This window comes from Gorilla gorilla, chromosome 1 (genome assembly GCF_029281585.2).
Source record: "Gorilla gorilla gorilla isolate KB3781 chromosome 1, NHGRI_mGorGor1-v2.1_pri, whole genome shotgun sequence".
Classification (NCBI taxonomy): Eukaryota; Metazoa; Chordata; class Mammalia; order Primates; family Hominidae; genus Gorilla; species Gorilla gorilla.
The window spans coordinates 25117750-25138632 of NC_073224.2; the positions used below are offsets into that span (position 1 = coordinate 25117750).

At 41.7% G+C, this 20883-nt stretch overlaps 1 protein-coding gene across 5 annotated transcripts in view; it reads left to right on the forward strand.

The window, feature by feature from the left end:
• The window catches only part of EDARADD (EDAR associated via death domain), a 136224-nt gene that overhangs the window by 24636 nt on the left and 90705 nt on the right, over nucleotides 1–20883 (forward strand). Inside the window, exon 1 of one of the 5 annotated variants that reach the window (XM_055372510.2) lies at nucleotides 19006–19225. The exons of 3 other annotated variants lie outside the window; for them this stretch is intronic. In XM_055372510.2, coding sequence (XP_055228485.1) covers nucleotides 19165–19225 — 61 coding nt within the window. In that variant the 5' untranslated portion in view covers nucleotides 19006–19164. Of the gene's footprint in view, nucleotides 1–19005; nucleotides 19226–19880; nucleotides 20377–20883 lie in introns of those variants that run through there. One more of the 5 variants, XM_004028640.5, reaches the window with a different exon arrangement.

Sequence of the window (20883 nt, forward strand, 5' to 3'; positions counted from 1 at the left end):
CTCAGCCTCCCGATTAGCTGGGACTACAGGCGCTTGCCACCACGCCTGGCTAATTTTTTGTATTTTTAGTAGAGATGGGGTTTCACCATGTTAGCCAGCATGGTCTCTATCTCCTGACCTTGTGATCCGCCCACCTTGGCCTCCCAAAGTGCTGGGATTACAGGCGTGAGCCACCATGCCCAGCCTTTTTTTCTGAGACAGAGTCTCCCTCTGTTGCCCAGGCTGGAGTGCAGTGGTGCCATCATGGCTCACTGCAACCTCTGCCTCCCTGGTTCAAGCGATTCTCCTGCCTCAGCCTCCCGAGTAGCTGGGATTATAGGCATGCTTCACCATGCCCAGCCAATTTTTGTATTTTTAGTAGAGACGGAGTTTCACCATGCTAGCCAGGCTGGTCTTGAACTCCTGACCTCAAATGAATCACCTGCCTTGGCCTCCCGAATTGCTGGGATTACAGGCATGAGCCACTGTGCCCAGCTCCTCCTTACATTTCTGATATTAGTAATTTATGTCTTCTTTCTTTTTCTAGGTTAGCTTTTCTAGACACTTACTGATTTTACTGATCTTTTTAAAGAACCAGCTTTTGGTTTTGTTGATTTTTTTCTATTGATTTTCTGTTTCCAGTTTTATTGTCTTGGGCTCTAATTTTTATTCTTTCTTTTCTTTTCCTTTCTTCGGATTTAATTTGTTCTCCTTTTTCTGTTTTCCTAAAGTGGAAGCATAGACTATTGATTTAAAATCTTACTTATTTTCTAATATATACATTCAAACTATAAATTTCCTTCTAAGTACTGCTTTTGCTGAATCCCACAAATTTTGATAAGTTGTACCTTCATTTTCATTTAGTTCAAAGTATTTTTAAAATTTATCTTTTGATTTCTTCCTTGATCCATGTGTTATTCAGAAGTATGTTGTTTGATCTACAAGTACAATATTTTGAGATTTTCCAGATATCTTTTTATTATTGGTTTCTAGTTTAATTCCACTGTGGTCTAAGAGCAGTTACTGTGTAATTTCTATTCTTTTAAATTTGTTGTGGTGTGTTTATGACCAAGTCTGTTTGCTATCTTGGTGAAAGTTCATGTGAGCTTGGAAAGAGTGTGTGTTCTACAGTTGTTAGATGAAGTAGTCAATAGATATCAATAATATCAAGTTGATTGATGGTGCTATTGAATTCCACTATGTTCTGTTCCTACTCATTTTCTGCCTGCTTGATCTGTTCCCTCCCTCCCTCCCTCCCTTCCTCCCTTCCTCCCTTCCTTCCTTCCCTCCTTCCCTCCTTCTTTGAGACAGGGTCTTGCTCTGTTTCCCAGGCTGGAGTGCAGTGACATGAATCTCCTGGGCTCAAGTGATCTTCCCCACCTCAGCCTCCCAAGTAATTACAGGTATGCATCACCATGCCTGGCTAATTTTTTTATTTTTAGTAGAGACAAAGTCTTGCCATGTTGCCCAGGCTGGTCTCAAACTCCTGGGCTCGAGCTATTTCCAACCACAATAATAGATTCATTTAGTTCTCCTTGCACTTCTGTCTGTTTTTGCCTTGTGCATTTTGATGCTTTGTTGTTAGGTGCATACACATTAAGGATTGTTATGTCTTCTTGAATAATTGACCCCTTTATTATTATGTAATACCCCTCTTTAGCTCTGATAACCTTCCTTGCTCTGAAGTCTGCTCTTTCAATATTAATATAGCTATTTTCACTTTCTTTTGATTAGTGTTATCATGGTATGTATCTCTCTAATTTTTACATTTAATGTATATGTGCCTTTATATTTAAAGTGGGTCTCTTGTGAACAACATCTAGTTGGGTCTTTTTTTGATCCACTCTAACAATCTCTTTTAATTGGTGTATTTAGATCATTGATGTTTAGAGTGATTATTGATATAATTGGTATCTACCATATTTGTTACTGTTTTCTATTCATTGCCTTTATTCTTTGTTCCTATTTTTGTCTTCTACAGTTTTTCTGCTTTTTGTGATTTTAATGAAGTATTTCATATAATTCCATTTTCTCTTCTTTCTTAGTTTATCAGTTATACTACTTTTTTAAAACTTACTTTTTCTTTAGTTGTTGTCCTACAGTTTGCAATATACATTTACAGCTAATACAAATCCACTTTCAAGTAGCATTATACCATTACACAGGCAGTGCAGGTACCTGTAATAACAAAATAATCCTAATTCTTCCCTCCTATTTCTTAAATCATTATTGTAATTCATTTCACAGATACATAAGCATACATAAATATATATGTATATAAGCATACATAATTGAGTACATTGTGGTGTTATTATTTTGAACAAACTGTTATTGTTAGTTAAATTAACAATAAGAAAAATAACCAGGCCAGGTGCAGTGGCTCACGCCTGTAATCCCAGCACTTTGGGAGGCCAAGGTGGGTGAATCACCTGAGGTTAGGAATTTGAGACCAGCCTGGCCAACATGGTGAAACCCCATCTCTACTAAAAATACAAATATTAGCCAGGTGTGGTGGCTCATGCCTGTAATACCAGCTACTTGGGAGGCTGAGGCAGGAGAATCACTTGAACCCGGGAGGTGGAGGTTGAAATTTGCTGAGATCATGCCACTGCACTCCAGCCTGGGCAACAGAGTGAGACTTGGTCTCAAAAAAAAAAAAAAAAAAAAGATAAAAAAAAATAACCAGCCTGGGCAACATTGCAAGACCCTGTTTCTACAAAAAATTTAAAAATTAGCCAAGATTGGTGTTGCATGCCTGTAGTCCCAGCTACTTGGGAGGCTGAGGCAGTAGGATTTTTTGAGTCCAGGAGGTCAGGGCTATATGACTGTGCCACTGCATTCCAGCCTAAGTAACAGATTGAGCCCCTGTCTCTAAAAATAAAGTAAGAAAGAAAAAGAATGTTTTTATTTTACTTGCACCTTTTTTTTTTGTTTGTTTGAGACAGAGTCTCACTCTTACCCAGGCTAGAGTGCAATGGTGCGATCTTGGCTCACTGCCACCTCTGCCTCTGAGGTTCGAGCGATTCTCCTTCCTCAGCCTCCCAAGTGACTGGGATTACAGGCATGCACCACCATGCCCAGCTAATTTTTGTATTTTTAGTAGAGACGGGGTTTCACCATGTTGGTCAGTCTGGTTTTGAACTCCTGACCAAAGGTGATCCAGCTGCCTTGGCCTCCCAAAGTGCTGGGATTATGGGAGTGAGCCACCATGCCCGGCCTACTTTCACTTTTTTTGAAAGATCTTCCTTTCTTTATGTAATCTGAGTTTCTGACCTATGTCATCTTCTTTTCCTTTAAAGAACTTCTTTTAGCATTTCTTCCAAGCGTGACTACTGGCAAGACATTCTCTTAATTTTTGTTTATCCGAGAAGCTTTTTATCTCTCCTTCATTTGTGCAGGATAATTTTGCAGGATATAGAATTTCAGACTGGTGCCATTTTTTCTCTTTCAATAACACTTTAAAAAGTTTCACTTCACTTTCATCTTGCTTACATGATTTCTGAAGAGAAGTTGGGTGTCATTCTTACTTTTGGTCCTCTGTAAATAAGGTGTTTTTTCTCTCTGTCTTTTTTCAAACTTTTTTCTCTGTATTTGATTTCCTACAGTTTGAACATGATATGCCTACATGTAATTTTTTGGCATTTATCCTGCTTTGCATATTCTGAGCTTCCTGGATACGTGGTTTGGTGTCTGACATTATTAATATGGGGGGAAATACACAGTCATTATTCTAATAGTTTTTCTGTTCCTTCCTGTCTTTTCCTTCTGATATTCTCATTATGGGTATGTTAAACCTTTAGTAGTTGTCTTACAGTTCTTAGATATTCATTCCAGTTTTTTCCAATCTTTTTTCTCTTTGCTTTTCCATCTTGGAAGTTTCTATTAACATATCCTCAAGCTCAGAGGAGATTTTTTCCTCAGCCATGTCCAGTCTACTAATGAGTCCATGAAAGACATTCCTTCATTTCTGTTACAGTATTTTTATCTCTAGCATTTCTTTTTTGATTTTTTCTTAGAATTTCCATCTCTCTGTTTACATTGCCCATTTGCTCTTTCATGCTACCTACTCTATCCATTACAGCCCTTAACATATATATATAATATATATATATATGTTATATATTTTGTTTATTTATTTATTTATTTTGAGACAGAGTCTTGCTCTGTCACCCAGGCTGGAGTACAGTGGCATGATCTCGGTTCACTGCAACCTCCACCTCCTGGGTTCACGCCATTCTCCTGCCTCAGCCCCCCGAGTAGTTGGGATTACAGGGGCATGCCACCACACCCAGCTAATTTTTCTATTTTTAGTGGAGATGGGTTTTTGCCATGTCGGCCAGGCTGGTCTCAAACTCCTGACCTCAAGCTATCTGCCCATCTTGGCCTCCCAAAGTGCTGGGATTACAGGCGTGAGCCACCACGCCCAGCCCAGCCCTTAACAAATTGATAATAGTTATTTTAAATTCCCAGTCTGATAATTCCAACATTCCTGCCATATATATATGAGTCTGATTCTGATGCTTGCCCGGTCTCTTCAAACTGTATTTTTTTGGCTGAGCGTGGTGGCTCACGCCTGTAATCCCAGCACTTGGGAGGCCGAGGTGGGCAGATCATGAGGTCAAGAAATCGAGACCATCCTGGCCAACATGGTGAAACCCCGTCTCTACTAAAAATACAAAAATTAGCTGGGCATGGTGGCGCATGTCTGTAGTCCCAGCTACTCGGGAGGCTGAGGCAGGAGAATCGCTTGAACCCGGGAGGCAGAGGTTGCAGTGAGCCAAGATCGTGCCACTGCACTCCAGCCTCACGACAGAGTGAGACTCCATTAAAAAAAAAAAACAAAAACAGAAAACAAAAAGCAAACTGTAACTTTTTGCCTTTTAGTATGTCTTATAATTTTTTCTTAACCTGCTGGACATGATATACTGGGTAAAAGGAACTGATATTCATAGGTCTTCAGCAATGTGCTGTTAAGGTGTCGGGGGAGAGAAGCTTTCCCTAGTCCTATGGTTACATCTCAGTCTTTTTGTCAGCCTATGACTCCGAACTGTGAACTTCACAAGTGTTTCTCAGTCCCACCCACCCTCCTTTAGGTGGGATCTGACGGTTAGAGTGGGTTGGAGTTGGGTATTTTCCTTCCTCCAGGCCAGTTAATTTCTCATAAAATAGTTTCTTCTAAGATCAGGCCTTGTTAAGAAGAATAGAATGCTCTGGTATATTTCAAAATGGTTCTTTCCCCTCCCTCTTCTGCAAGCACAAGGGGATTTTTCTCCAGGAGTCACTGTGTGAACCTGGGGGAACTTCTAAGGTGAATACAAAAGTGTGGTGAGGGAGCCTGAAGTTTTTATTGCTCAGAGAATTGCTAGCAACTCAGCAATTCTTCAGTTACAGTTCAGGTTTTCCTACCCCAGAGCTGGTTCCTGGGGAGGTTTCTACTCTCATCAGTTGTGGGTCTCTATATCCACCTGTCTGTGTCTCCAATTCTGGGGGCAGGAATTTGCCCTGTGACCTTACTTCTCTGACAAATGTAAGAAGAGTGTTAGATTTTTCAGTGTGTGGAGCTTTGTACTTGTTAGGACAGAGTGATGACTTCCAAGCTCCCTGCGTGCTGGCCATTATAAAGTTTTAAGTATTTGAGAGCAAAATAACTATTTTATTGTTGAATTGATGTATTTTGTAATCTTCATTAATGCAGCATGATTCAACCACTCTACAACTTCAACCACCTACTGAAGTTTTAGATACACTTTTTCCTTATTTATCTCTGAAGTATTTATACTTCAGCTAAAATGATCATCTTGTGTACTTAAAATTCTTCTTTTTTTGGATTATTTTCTTTTTATATTCAAAATTTAGATCCATAATCCTCAATCCCAAACTCTATTTTTTAAAAAAAAGACTACAGTGTTTGTAATTGATTAGATCACTAGATGCGGAGAGGGGATGAGGAGAGAGGGATAAAAATTATTCTTTCCAGAGCTACAAGTCTCTGATTGATTGAAGTAAAAAAAAATCTGAGGAAAACTCAGCATTATTGGAAGTTGTCCGTTTAAACAACTAAAGTCAGTCGGGCGCGGTGGCTGACACCTGTAATCCCAGCACTTTGAGAGGCCAAGGCGGGAGGATCACCTGAGGTCAGGAGTTCGAGACCGGCCTGGCCAACATGGTGAAACCCTGTCTCTACTAAAAATACAAAAATCAGCTGGGTGTGCTGGCGCATGTCTGTAATCCCAGCTACTTGGGAGACTGAGGCAGGAGAATCGCTTGAACCTGGGAGGCGGAGGTTGCAGTGAGCCCAGATCATGCCGCTGCACTCCAGCCTGGGTGCCAGAGCGAGACTCCATCTCAAAAATAAATAAATAAATAAACAACTAAAGTCACAATCCCTGCCTTCTCAACAAAACAGATACCCTTGAAACTGAGAAAGCTTCTGTTGAAATACTGGTGATAGGCAGTTCTAAAATTCAGGGTCAGGGCCGGGTGCAGTGGCTCACGCTTGTAATCCCAGCACTTTGGGAGGCCGAGGCGGGCAGATCACCTGAGGTCAGGAGTTCGAGACCAGCCTGGCCAACATGGCGAAACACCATCTCTACTAAAAATACAAAAATTACCCAGATGTGGTGGCGGGCACCTGTAATCCCAGCTACTTGGGAGGCTGAGGCAGGAGAATCACTTGAACCCCGGGAGGTGGAGGCTGCAGTGAGCCGAGATGGTGCCACTGCACTCCAGCCTGGGCGACAGAGTGAGACTCCATCTCAAAAAAACAATAAGTAAAATTAAAAAATTAAAAATTGAATGCAAATTCTTAATGATCACAAGAGAAACGTAAATCAATTTGTTAACCTATGATAAATTATATTCCAAATACAATTGAACTAAATTTATCTCTGTGCTAAAGGTACCAGGTATAACTTGCTTATTTTAAGTAGGCATTTCTGCCACTAAAATTGCTGTGTTACAGCTATTAATAACACAACAGCAGTGCTGGTTTGAGGTTGCTGATGTGCAGGTCCTCTGAACTGCTGTTTGCCTTTGGTGCCCCTACCTGCCTCTCAGTGTACTTCCATTTCCTTGTTGCTTTCATTATTTCCTTCCTTCATAACGCTCCTATGCCTCCTAGAGAAAACCTGATTGGATAAAAATTATTGATAATAGCATAAGACTATTTGCATCTTGAAAAGGATTAAAATAGTGTGACACAAAGGAATAAATTGCTAAAGGTGTAAGTTGAGATAGGAGGCTCCTATGCCTCCTAGAGAAAACCTGATTGGATAAAAATTATTGATAATAGCATAAGACTATTTGCATCTTGAAAAGGATTAAAATAGTGTGACACAAAGGAATAAATTGCTAAAGGTGTAAGTTGAGATAGGAAAAAGTCTGAAGTCACTTCACATACGCTAACCACAACTCTAAAATGGAGGAAAAATCCATTTTACTTTCATTTTTTTTAAAGGAAGCAAGTGTAAATTAATATTACTTTCGTTTTTATTTGAACAATTCATAGTCTGGAAAGTAAGAAGACTGAAGGGAAATTTTTTAGGTGACTAAATATTTGGAACAGATTACTGTGTGAAACATGGTTTGTTGGGGGACAGGGAAGGTCAAGACTTATTTTGCTAAGCAGGTGCCTTTGTAAAAAATCATTTCTAAATTTGCTATTAAAATTTTTTAATTACATAAAAATACATAAATAAGTTATTTATTTTAAATGAAAGAACATTATAGACAAAGCTAAAGTCCCCTTTAAGCATTACTTTCTCCCAACCCTAGTCCTTTCCTAATTGCCCAGAAATAGCCATTATTAGCTATTGTTATGAGCTTGGCATGTATCTGTTTGTTTGTTGTAGAAATGGGGTTTAGCTATGTTGCCTAGGCTGAATGCAGTGGCTATTCACAGGTGCCATCATAGTGCACTGCAGCCTTGAACTCCTGGCCTCAAGTGATCTTCTCGACTCAGCCTCCCCAGTATCTGGGACCACAGGCTTGTGCCATCAGTGCCTGGCTATTTATTTAAAGTAGCTTTATTGGGGTATAATTGCCATAGAATCAACTGCACATATGTCAAGTGCACAACTTGATCAGTTTTGACATACATATAGGCCCATGAAACTATCATCATGAGCAAAAGAATGAACATGTCCGTTAGCCCCCAAAGTTTACTCATCTGCCTTTGTAATCCATCCTTCCCACCCCACCCTCAATCCTGGGCACCCATTAATCAGCTTTCTGTTATTATAAATTAGTTTGTGTTGCAATAGATTTATTATCAGTGGAGTCATACAATACGCATGCTTTTGTTTTTTTCTGGCCTCTTTCACTCAGCATAACTATTTTGAGATTCATTTGTGTTGTTATGTGTATCAATAGTTTGTTCCTTTTATTGGCAAGTAGTATTCCATTCTAAAGATACACCATTCATTTTTATTTTTATTTTATTTTATTTTTTATTTTTATTTACTTTTTTATTATTATCATACTTTAAGTTCTAGGGTACATGTGCACAACGTGCAGGTTTGTTACATATAAGCTTGTGCTATTTTAGTGTTTACTTTAGCGTTTATCATATACATCTTTAACATGTCAGAGTGTATTTTTAAGTGATATTACAACAATTCATGCATAAAAATCCTTAGCTTCCATATCTCCCTTCTAGGCTTTTGAACAATTGTTGTCATTAGTTTTATCTCTACATATATCATAAGCCCTAAATACATTGTTACTATTTTGATTTAAAATATATTTTTTAAGCTGGGCATGGTGGCTCATACCTGTAATCCCAGACATATTTTTCTGTCAATTCTTTAAAAAAATAGCTCCACTGCCTCCTGCCTTACATGGTTTCTGATGAAAAATCTGCTGTCATCCTTGTTTTTATGCCTCTGTAATATGTCTTTTTTTTTTTTCTTCCTGTGGTTGCTTTTTTTTTTTTTTTTTTTTTCAGAGTTGGATGGGATCTTATGTTGCTCAGGCTGGCCTGAAACTCTTGGGCTCAAGCCATCCTACAGTCACAGCCTCCAGAGTAACTGGGACTACAGGCACATGCCACCATACCTGGCTTAGTCTGTTAAAATTTTATCTTATCCATGGCTTTGAGCGATATGATTATGTTGGGTTTTGGTGATTTTTTTTCATATGTCTTGTGCTTGGTGTTCATTGAGCTTCTGGTCTGTGAGTTTAAGGTTTTCCTCAAATTTAAAAAATTTTTGGCCACTATTTCTTCAAACATTTTTGTCCTTCCTCTTTACATTTCTGGGATTCCAATTACATGTATATTAAGAGATTTGAAGTTACTCCTAGTCCTTTTCATTTTCTAAAGTTACTTTTCCCCTTCAATTTCTATGTCTCCAAGTCACTAATATTTTCTTCTGCAATATCTTATCTGCCATTAATTCCATCCAGAGTATCTTTATTCTCAGGTGTTATAGTTTTAATTTCTAAAAGTTGTAGTTTGGACCTTTTTATGTTTTGTTTGTCTCTACTTAGCTTGTTGAACCCATGGAATACAGTTACAATAAAAGTTTTAATGCCCTTCTTACTAACTGTATCATCTGTGTCCATTCTGGATCTGTTTCAATTGACCAGTTTTTCTCCTTATTGTAAGCTATGTTTTTCTGCTTCCTGCAAGTCTGGTAATCATTGTATTCCAGATGTTATGAATTCACTTCATTGGATACTGGATATTTTTGTATTCCTATACCTCTTCTTGAGCTTTGTCCTGGGTGCAGTTAAGTTGGTTGGAAAGAATTTGAAACTTCCAGGTCTCACTTTTAAGGTTTGTTAGGTGGAACTGGGGCAGGGTGTGCTCAGTCTAGGACTAATTATTCTCCACTATTCAGGCAAGACCCTTTTGTGTACTCTACCAAATGCTCATGAATTATAAGGTTGTTTTCCAGTCTGGTTGGCAGGAACAGGCACTATTACTAGCCCTGAGTGAGCACCAGGCACGGTTCCCTGTAAAGTTCCCGCATGGTTCTTTCCCCAGCCTTGGATAATTTCCAGGATGCATGCGCTGATCAATAAGTGTTCTGCTGGGTCCTCAAGGGGGACGTTCTATAGATCTCTTAGGATCTCTCTGGGAAGTCTTTACCCTACAGTATTCTGTCCTGAGACTTCTGGATGTTTTGATTTCCTCAGACTCTCAGTTCTAGCTCCTCAAACCAGGGAGTCCAGCAGTCTCGTCTGAGTGTCCTTTCTCTGCACTGCAACTTAGAAATCTCTCAAGGAAGGCCGGGCGCAGTGGCTCACACCTGTAATTTCAGCACTTTAGGAGGCCAAGATGGACATATCACCTGAGGTCAGGAGTTTGAGACCAGCCTGGCCAACATAGAGAAACCCTGTCTCCACTAAAAATATAAAAATTAGCCAGGCATGGTGGTGCATGCCTGTAGTCCCAGCTACTCGAGAGGCTGAGGCGGGAGAATCACTTGAACCTAGGAGGTGGAGGTTGCAGTGAGCCAAAATTACACCACTGCACTACAGCCTGGGCAAGACTCCGTCTCAAAAAAAAAAAAAAAATCTCTCAAGGCAGTAAGCTGAGTGCAATCATAGGAATCCCCTTGTTTGTATTCCAGCTCCCAGAGAGCACCATCCTTCTTCACCTGGTGTGCTGTGTCTTAAAACCTGTTGTTTTATATATTTTGTCTGGGTTTTTTGTTGTATTGTTTCAGGCAGAAGGGAAAATCTTGTTCCTGTTACTCTATCTTGGTTGCAAGACAAAGTTGACATGTATCCATTTACAAAGGAATTACATGTAGTTATAGAAAATATACAGACTGGATTTTTTTTCTACCTCTGATATTAATCTGCAAATTATTTGGTCATTTAAAAATGTTTTGGCTGAGAATAGTGGCTCATACCTGTAATCCCAGAACTCTGGGAGGCTGAGGTGGGAGGGTCATTTGGGGTCAAAAGCTGGAGACCAGCCTGGGCAATGTAGTGATACCATATCTGTACAAAAGGTTTAAGAACTAGCCAGGCAGTGGCACATGTTTGTGGTCCCAGCTACTCAGGAGGCTGAGATGGGAGGATCACTTGAGCCCTGGTAGGTCGAGGCTGCAGTGATCTTTGATTGTGCCACTGCACTCTAGCCTGGGTGACAGAGTAACACCTTGTCTCAAAAAAATAAAATAAAATAAAATAATATTTTTGAGTTTATATCATGTAACTTCTGTAAAATATTCTATTACATGAATGTGTTGCATCATATTTACCCATACCCCATTGATGAATGCTTAGGTTATTTCCAATCTTTGTTATTACAAACAATGCTGCAACCACTGTTCTTATGCCTGTCTCCTTGTACCCACATGTAAGAGTTTGCTTAGGGAAAATACATCAGTCAAATTCCTCTACAGTGTAATCATATCAATTTATATTCCTACAATGTATGAGGGTCTATGTCTCTGCAATCTTGCCAATATTTGATATGAACAAGCTTTAAAAATTTGCCAATCGGTTAACTCATTAGTATTTTAATTTGCATTTATCTTATTTTTAGTGGGTTAAGTCCTTTTTCAATTTTTTTTTTTAAAAGATGGGGTCTTGCTCTGGAGTGCAGTAGTGCAGTCATAGGTCACTGCAGTCTCAAACTCTTGAGCTCAGGGGATCCGCCCACCTCAGCCTCCCAATTAGCCTGACTACAGGTGCATGCCACCATACTTGGCTAATTTTTAAATTTTTTTGTAGAGACAGGATCTTGTGTATTGCCTAGGCTGGTCTCAAACTCCTGGCCTCAAGCAATTCCTGGACCTTCCAAAGCTCCTGGCCCATTTTCAGACAATAATTTTATTGCCTATTTTTATTTCTTCTAGAAATTTTCTGTTTAGTCTTTGTTTACACTTATATTGAATTATTTTTATTATATTTTAACTTACTTGAAAAAATGCTTTAAAATTTGGATGCTCACCTTTGTTACATAGCAAAGATTAATAATTAATATAAATTAATTTATCCAAGTCTATTCCCTGCTTTAGAACTTCTGTTGTCTTGCTGCAGATAATTTAAATTTGTATCTGGTTGGGTTTATCAGATTTTTATTCTATGCCTTTTGATTTTTTTTTTTTTTTTTTTGCCTTAAGAAAGCTCTTCCTGGCCGGGCGCGGTAGCTCACGCCTGTAATCCCAGCACTTTGGGAGGCTGAGGCGGGCAGATCACAAGGTCAGGAGATCAAGACCATCCTGGCCAACACGGTGAAACCCCGTCTGTACCAAGAATCCAAAAAAATTAGCCAGGCGTGGTGGTGGGTGCCTGTAGTCCCAGCTACTCGGGAGGCTGAGGCAGGAGAATGGCATGAAGCCGGGAGGTGGAGCTTGCAGTGAGCCGAGATTGCACCACTGCACTCCAGCCTGAGCGACAGAGCGAGACTCCATCTCAAAAAAAAAAAAAAAAAAAAAATGCTCTTCCAGGCTGGGCATAGTGGCTCACGCCTGTAATCCCAGCACTTTGGGAGGCTGAGGTGGGCAGATCATCTGAGGTAAAGGGTTCAAGACCAGCCTGGCCAACTTGCTGAAACCCCATCTCTACTAAAAATACAAAAATTAGTTGGGTGTGGTGACAGGTGCCTGTAATCCCAGCTACTTGGGAGGCTGAGGCAGGAGAATTACTTGAGCCCAGGAGACGGAGGTTTCAGTGAGCTGAGATTGTGCCATTGCACTCCAGATTGGGCAACAAGAGCGAAACTCCATCTCAAAAAAAAAAGAAAGCTCTTCCTTTTACCAAATTGTTAAGAGATTCTCTTGTATTCTCTCTTAATAATTTGAAAGTTAATGTTTTACAATTAGATCTTTAATCTATCCAAAGCTTACTTTTGTGTATAGCGTGAGACAGAAATATAAATTGCATTGTGAATGTGTGTGTGTGTGTGTGTATCCTCCCAACACCATTTGAACTGTCTTTTGACCATTTAAATGTGTCTATCATTTATCATATTCCAAACACATACATGAGTCTGTGTCTTAAATTTTTGTTCTGTTCCATTAATCTTTTTTTCACTTTTCTTGTACCAATATTCAGTGTTTTAACTACTGTTGTTTTATCATATCTTGCTGTATTGTAAGACAAATCCTTGTTATTCTTTCTCAAAGTGATCTTGAATTTACTCTCCCATATGAATTTTGCAATCAGTTTTATGTTCCAAGAAAGTCTTGTTAATTTGGTTGAGTTAGCATTGAATCTGTAGATTAATTAAGGAATCATGACTATCTTTACAATATTGAGACATTTTATCCATTAACATGGTATAGCTTGCTATTTAGTCAGATTTCTTTTTATGTTTTTCACTAAAGCTTTGTAGTATTTGCAATAATGCTCTCACACAGTTTTATTGAATTTATTTCTAGTTGCTTTATAGTTTTACTTGTTGATTTAAATGGGACCTTCCCCCCACACCCAGTTGGGTATTGTTGTCATATAAGAAAGCTCTTGGTGTTTGATAACTCCCCACCAAGCTATATTCACTTATTAGTTCTAATAGTTTCTCAGGTGACTCACTTGGATCCAAGTCCACCTTCTTGTCTTAGCTCAGAATAAGTTCTAAATGACAATTTGTTAAATGAATTTTTAAAGTGATTGATCATTTTGTAGATTCCTGAGTTACCAGTCTGAGCCTGTGTTCTCCATTCTGGGAGTAGAAAGCACAGGAAACTGAACGCTAGCTACGGTCACTGATAACACTAGATTGTTTTTCCATTTGTCCTTTTTTTGCAACAGCAATAACCAAAGCAAACATCCCTCAAAAAGACTTCTCTAGCTGAATTTCATTACTTGGGTTTCAGGTTTTAATATATGAAGTTCATCTTTTGGAACAGATTTTATCTCAAAATCTGAAGCAAGAAATAAATTGCTATGTATGAAGGCGTTCACTAAAAAAGCAGCTGGAAATGGTGCTGGGTGTGGGAGCACCCATGATCAAGGCACCAGGAACACCTGCAAGGTTGTGAGTGAGGATCCCGAGGCTGCAGGAGGATATGTAGAATAAAAGTGCCCTCTGCACAGCCACACTTTTTCACCCCATCCCGTCCCTCCTCTCTGCTCTGCACCTACCACTCCCCACCCAGGGCATTCTAAGTGTGTTTAGCAATACACCATACTAAGAATCACCCACACTTTGCCATTCTGTTTGTGGGAAACCAAACATTGCTCATGCTTCTAGTGAGTAAACAATTCAAAGTAAACTGCAAGTAGACAAGAGAGATTTAATCTCCTGTGTGAGGAAGGGTATTGCATAAGTGAAGAGAGGAACTTAAGAATTATTCATGCTTAAATACATGGACTGGAATGCTGTGCCTCTGACAAACAGAAATCAAATCAGCACAAAGGTAATATTTTACTTAAGCTTCTGTCCCTCTGTTGACATTCTGGAATATAACTTTCCAGATAATTTTATGTATGTATGCAAAACCTACAAGGCAATTGACTCCTGTATAATAACGAATGCTTAAGAAGGTAACAAGACTAGGCATGGTGGCCCACACATGTAATCCCAGTACTTTAGAGGCCAAGGCAGGTGGATCCCCTGAGCCTAGGAGTTCGAGACCTGCCTAGGTAATGTAGTGAGACTCCTGTCTCTACAAAAAATAAAAATAAAAAAATTGGCCAGGCGTGGTGGGGTACATCTGTAGTCCCAGACACTCAAGAGGCTGAGGTGGAGGGACTGCTTGAACCTCAGGACGACGACGCTGCAGTGAGCTGTGATCATGCCACTACACTTTGCACTCCAGCCTCGGAGACAGAGCAAGACCCTGTCTCAAAAACAAGAAGGTAGCAAAAGAAGATTTAATATTTTCTGATAGGAATGGAAAACCAAACATCATGTGTTCTCACTGATGTGTAGGAGCTAAGCTATGAGGACGCAAAGGCATAAGAATGATACAGTGAACTTTGGGGACTTGAGGGAAGAGTGGGAGAGGGCAAGGGATAAAAGACTACCAATATGGTGCAGTGTATTCTCCTTGGGTGATGGGTGTACCAAAATCTCACAAACCACCACTAAATAACTTACTCATGGCCGGGTGTGGTGGCTCACGCCTGTAATCCCAGCACTTTGGGAGGCCGAGGCGGGCGGATCACAAGGTCAGGAGATCGAGACCATCCTGGCTAACACGGTGAAACCCCGTCTCTACTAAAAATACAAAAAATTAGCCAGGCGTGGTGGTGGGCGCCTGTAATCCCAGCTACGGGAGGCTGAGTCAGGAGAATGGCATGAACCTGGTAGGCGGAGCTTACAGTGAGCTGAGATCCAGCCACTGCACTCCAGCCTGGGGGACAGAGCGAGACTCCGTCTCAAAAAAAAAAAAAAAAAAAAAAAAGAACTTACTCATTAACCAAATACCACCTGTACCCCAATAACGTATGGAAAAAAAATTCTGATATGTTTCTCCTGCATTTGGATGAGGATGTAAATTCAACTCTAATAAATTACAGTGTATCAAAAGGATTAAAGGGTCTCTCCCTGCATTCTCTCCTAGCTCTGTTCCATCCTACACACAGCTGCTGGATTAATCTTCCAAAACACCAATTTTCTCATGCCACTTTTCAAAAACTAGCTTCCTGGCTTCCTGTTGTCTAAAAACTAGTTTCAGATGCTTTTGTCTGGCATTCAAGGAGGTCAGTAGTCTAGAGCCTCCTAAATGTTTCACTCCTGCTCCTTCCTTCTACCACATACCACCTGTGTGCTCTTGAGTTAGTTATTATTATTATTATTTTTTGAGATGGAGTCTCACTCTGTCGCCAGGCTGGAGTACAATGGCGTGATCTCAACTCACTGCAACCTCCCCCTCCTGGATTTAAGTGATTCTCCCACCTCAGCCTCATAAGTAGCTGAGAGTACAGGCGCCTGCCACCATGCCCAGCTTGGGCTAATTATTTTAAGACCGGTCCCCCTGTCCCTGTAAAGATCCCACGCACCTCCTCCACTCAGTGGCTCGCTGTAGCAATGCCCTGAAAGGCTGTAATTGAGTCATATTCCAGCCCCTGGACTCAGGAGTCAGGGGTGATGTCGCCACCACCTAATTGCTTGGATTGAGGATGGGAACAGTGATTCTCAAGAAGAAAACTTGGACACTATTACCAGAAGTTAGTACAACTGCCTTAAAGCACTCTGGGCAAAATTTAACAACTGTCTGTTCCAAAAATGCAGAGACATGGAAACTTAGTAACTCTTACTGGGGCATCTTCCATCACATATGATTCAGTAAGGGTATATCAAGCAAATTCAACTGTAGGAACTGGCACATTCTGAGGCATAGGGTCTCTTATGTTCCTAAATTCGTATTTTACCATCGTGGTTCTAGCCACTTTTCTGTAGATCAGTCCCACTTGAGCAGCCCAATTTGCTGGGTTTTATCTGTATGCAATGTACATATCCTTTGAAGTAAGACGCATGTGGTTCAATAATGTAACTTTTTAGATTGCAGAAATTTCACTGTAACACTTACCTCAAATGGCATAAAATAAGCAAAAACATGTATTCTATGATGAATCAAACAAAATATATTTTGAGTTGTTGTTTCCCCCATTTAAAACAGCACATTTCTGATCATTGTCATCTGTTTGTGAAAAGACATGAGACCAACAGTCCTTTCCACACTTACGGCTGCAGCCTTGTGCCCATGAGTTAAAGCCTCGGAATTTGCCTGAAACTTTCCCTGTCAATCCGAGATGGTCATGACCAAGCCACTTTGCTTCCATACATCTTCAGTGCCTCCTTCCACACACACATCCTTCCTGGTTTAAACTTTCATTTCTCCAGTTCCATAGCAAAACAGTATTTGCAAATCTCTTTTGACCACAAACTCCTAACAGTCAGGGACTTCTCATTTGGATTTCCCGAGGGCTTGGAATTTTGTTTCGTTCATGGGGAGGGGGTGAGATTTTTAAAATTGCATTAATGAATGCAACCAATCAATCCATTGCTCCATGCTGTGTACAAACACTGTAATAAATATTGGTTGACTTCTTATAACTAAGGCAATAGGAGCTTCTCTCAATAAACTAAATTCCAAGGAAAGAATGAAGGTAGGAAAGTAGCTGGTTTATTTGCACCTACTAATGACAGGCCTTAGTTTAGGTTTGTTTGTTTGCTTGCCTGGAGACAGGGTCTCATTCTGTCACCCAGTGGTGTGGTCTGATCATAGCTCCCTGAGGTCTGTAACTCCTTGGCTCAAGTGACCCTCGTGCTTCACCCTCCGAGAGTAGCAGGGACTACAGGCATGTACCACCATGCTCAGCTAATTTTTTTTTTTTTTTTTTTTGAGTCAGAGTCTTGCTCCATCACCCAGGCTGGAGTGCAGTGGCACAATCTCAGCTCACTGCAGCTCTGCCTCCCAGGTTTAAGCGATTCTCCTGCCTCAGTCTCCCAAGTAGTTGGGTGCCTGCCACCACACCTGGCTAATTTTTGTATTTGTATTTGTATTTATTTATTTATTTTGAGATGGAGTCTCACTCTGTCACCCAGGCTGGAGTGCAGTGGCACGATCTCGGCTCACTGAACCTCCACCTCCTGGATTCAAGTGATTCTCCTGCCTCAGCCTCCCAAGTAGCTGGGATTACAGATGCCTGTCACCACGCCCAGCTAATTTTTGTATTTTAAGTAGAGACGGGGTTTCACCATGTTGGGCATTCTGATCTCGAACTTCTGACTTCAAGCGATCCACCCACCTTGGCCTCCCAAAGTGCTGGGATCCAGCTAATTTTTAAATTATTTTGTAGAGACTGGGTCTCAAAATGTTGCATAGGCTGGTCTTGAACTCCTTGCCTCAAGCAATCCTGCCACCTTGGCCTCCGAAAGTGCTGAAATTGCATGTGTGAGCCACCATGCCCAGCCAGTATTTTCACATAAACATTATTTCAGTGAATTCTCACAATCCTGCAGACACTTGCAGACTCAGTTTTGGTTTCTTACTTAATGTAACACAACCTTAGAGTAACAGGTCCATCAGCGAAATCCAGCATATTTGACTCCATGATTACCAAATGCACTATCTCCATTTATTGGAAAAGGAAAATTGGAGGTCACTCAAAGAGCAGTGAAGTTGTGGAAATATGAAATTTTTCACATGACTCTGAGATTGAGTGTTTGGGTACTATCAGGAAATGTTAAAAATGTCCATTTTCTTTTCTTTCTTTCTTTTTTTTTTTTTTTTTTTTTTTTTTGAGACAGAGTCTCAGTCTGTCGCCCAGACTGGAGTGCCGTGGTGCAATCTCAGCTCACTGCAACCTCCACCTCCCGGGTTCAAGCAATTCTTTTGCCTCAGCTTCCTGAGTGGCTGGGAGTACAGGCATGTGCCACCAATCCAGCTAAGTTTTTTGTATTTTTAGTAGCGGCGGGGTTTCATCACATTGGCCAGGCTGGCCTCGAACTCCTGACCTCAAATAATCCACCTGCCTTGGGCTCCCAAAGTGCTGGGGTTACAGGTGTGAGCCACTGCACCCAGCCCAAAAATGTCTATTTTCAACAGTGGTTTAAAACACTCTTGGACAGCAAAAGAAATAAAAGTTGAAGGACATTGTGACAGCAAATTGATTGTATGGGAACTCTGGTGAATGAGAATCATTTTTAAATTACTTTTTTTGTAAAGTGCATAAGAACAATAGCACCCGTTTGCGTCATACTTTATAGTTCGCAAAGCACATGGGAAAAATAAAGGTAATGATGGGGATCGTTGCAATTCATAGGAAAGGAGGCATGAGGAAATGAAAATGAAAGGGAATAATAACTACGTAACTAGTCAATCTTCCTTAAAAAAAAAAAACCCTTAAAATATACTACCATCTTCTATTTGATATAATGCACAATGGGAATGATAAAAAGATGAATTACATTTCAGAGTTTCAAAAAGCAAACCAGCTTTAGAGCAATGCTTGAGGTTGGGCTGCTAACAAGCTCACTCAACTAGTGTTTCCTGACGGCCAACGTCAGAATAATTCCATCTCCATGAGAAGTACAGAAAGAACCACAAACCAAACCTCCAAATTGATTCTAAGATAAAATACCCTTAAAAAAAATTTCCCTTCCTATCCGAAGGCAGACCAAGAGGAAGTTTATCCTCCCACCTACAAATTCCCCAGAGAGCTTTCATCTAGAAGGTTTGACTCTGGCCAGACAACCAGCGAGCATCTTCTCGCAATCTGTTGCTTCTTCCATGGCAAACTCCAGAGAATTAAGAAGCCAAACTCAACATCGCCATGGGCCTCAGGACGACTAAACAGATGGGGAGAGGCACTAAAGCTCCTGGTCACCAAGAGGGTACGTAGGCATTTGCTGTCTTCCTGGATTTCTCAGAGCTGAGTTTTTAGCAAGAGGTGGTTTATTTATGATAATTCTTGGATATATTATACACTAAATACTATTATTATCTTTTTCGACCCGACTTTTATCTTTCTGTTCTTATGTGTGAAGGCAGAGAAAGATTATTTAGAGCTCTTCAAAGATTCCTATTTAATTTAAAATGCCTGTCGCCTTCCTATAATAGGCTTATGATGGATGATAGCTTTAGTTAAAATGTAGCAATCTTAAATATATTCTTCATAACCAATTCCAACGTGTTCTCAAGTAATGGGTATAAAACCCCACTTAAACGTAATATTTTAAATATTTGAAGCCATCCTTTCTGAGAGAACCCGAAGCTGTTTTTTTCTAGAGAAGCTGTGAGTGTGTATCGGGCGACTTCTGTTCACTCCTTTTCTGCAGCACTCACCCTGGAGGTCATGTAGTAACTAATGCCAAAGAAAAATCAAAATAGAAAGTACCAGCGTGTGCCATCATGCAGCGGCAGAGCCTGCTTAAAGATCAGGAAATTGTCTAAATATCAGATCGCCGGCGGGCATCTCAGCCCAGGCCTGTGTAAGGGGAGTTCTGGTGTCTCAGCTGAGGGCGTGAGTAGGGAGCCAGGAAAGCGACCCGCGACTGCAGCCGTTTCTTAAGGCCAGTCCTTCGCTCGCAGTCTGTCCCGGGCGGCAGTCGTGTCAGCCCCCCGCTAGGACCCGCCCAGGGGGACGTGGGTACCGGGCAGGACGCGCATTCTGGGCGCTGGGGACGCCCGGGACACTCGGGGCCCCGCCTGGCGTCCCAGTCCCGGGTCGCGGCACCCCGGCTCCCGCCCCGCGCCTCTGGAGGGAGGTACCGAGGGACGCGCAGCGAAGGGGCTTTGCTAATTGCCAAAGCAGGAAGTGAGCTCGTGGAAGAAGCGAAGGAGGAGAAGAAGAAGGGAGGGGAAGGCGGAGGAGGGCAGGGGCGCGCAGAGCCACGGTTTGCTCCAGGCGCGTCGGAACCGCAGGACTTTTCATCCCCGTGGTCCCACGGTCCTCCCGCGCCCCGGAGGCCTGCCAGCCCCGCTCGGACGCTCGTTTGCCCCTAACCCGCCCCCATGGCTTCACCGGACGACCCTCTGCGCTCAGGTAAAGGGACACAGCGCCGCGCCCGCTCCTGGAGCGGGCACCGCGGGGCGGGAGCTCGGGAGGCGCTCGCAGCAGCCGCAGGGCTATCGAGGCCGGGCCTCGGCGACCCCCGAGGGACGCCCGGGAACCACCCCCGACCCAGGCGCCAGACCCGGAGTCGCACGGGGCTCCCAGTCCAGCCCCGCGAGCGGCTGCTGACCGCCCCTCCCAGGGCCCCTGCCCCGCGTCACCCACCGCGCGCCTTCCCCCTGCCCATGCCGCAGCCCCCGTGGCTTTTGTTCTGGACTGGGGATGCCAGGTTGAGACACGTCCTGCAAACCTCTGGCAGAAATGGGCGCAAGGGGGTGGATTTCGTTTTCGCCTCCCGGGCTTTTTCTTTCTCCCCGCTCACATGCCTTCTCGTTACTCCTCTTCCTCTCTCCCATTGCACTTTGATGAAATGGTTTTGTCTGTCTAAACATTGGCCCTCAGAGCTATTTCATCAGATGGTATCCACAGAATCGAGAG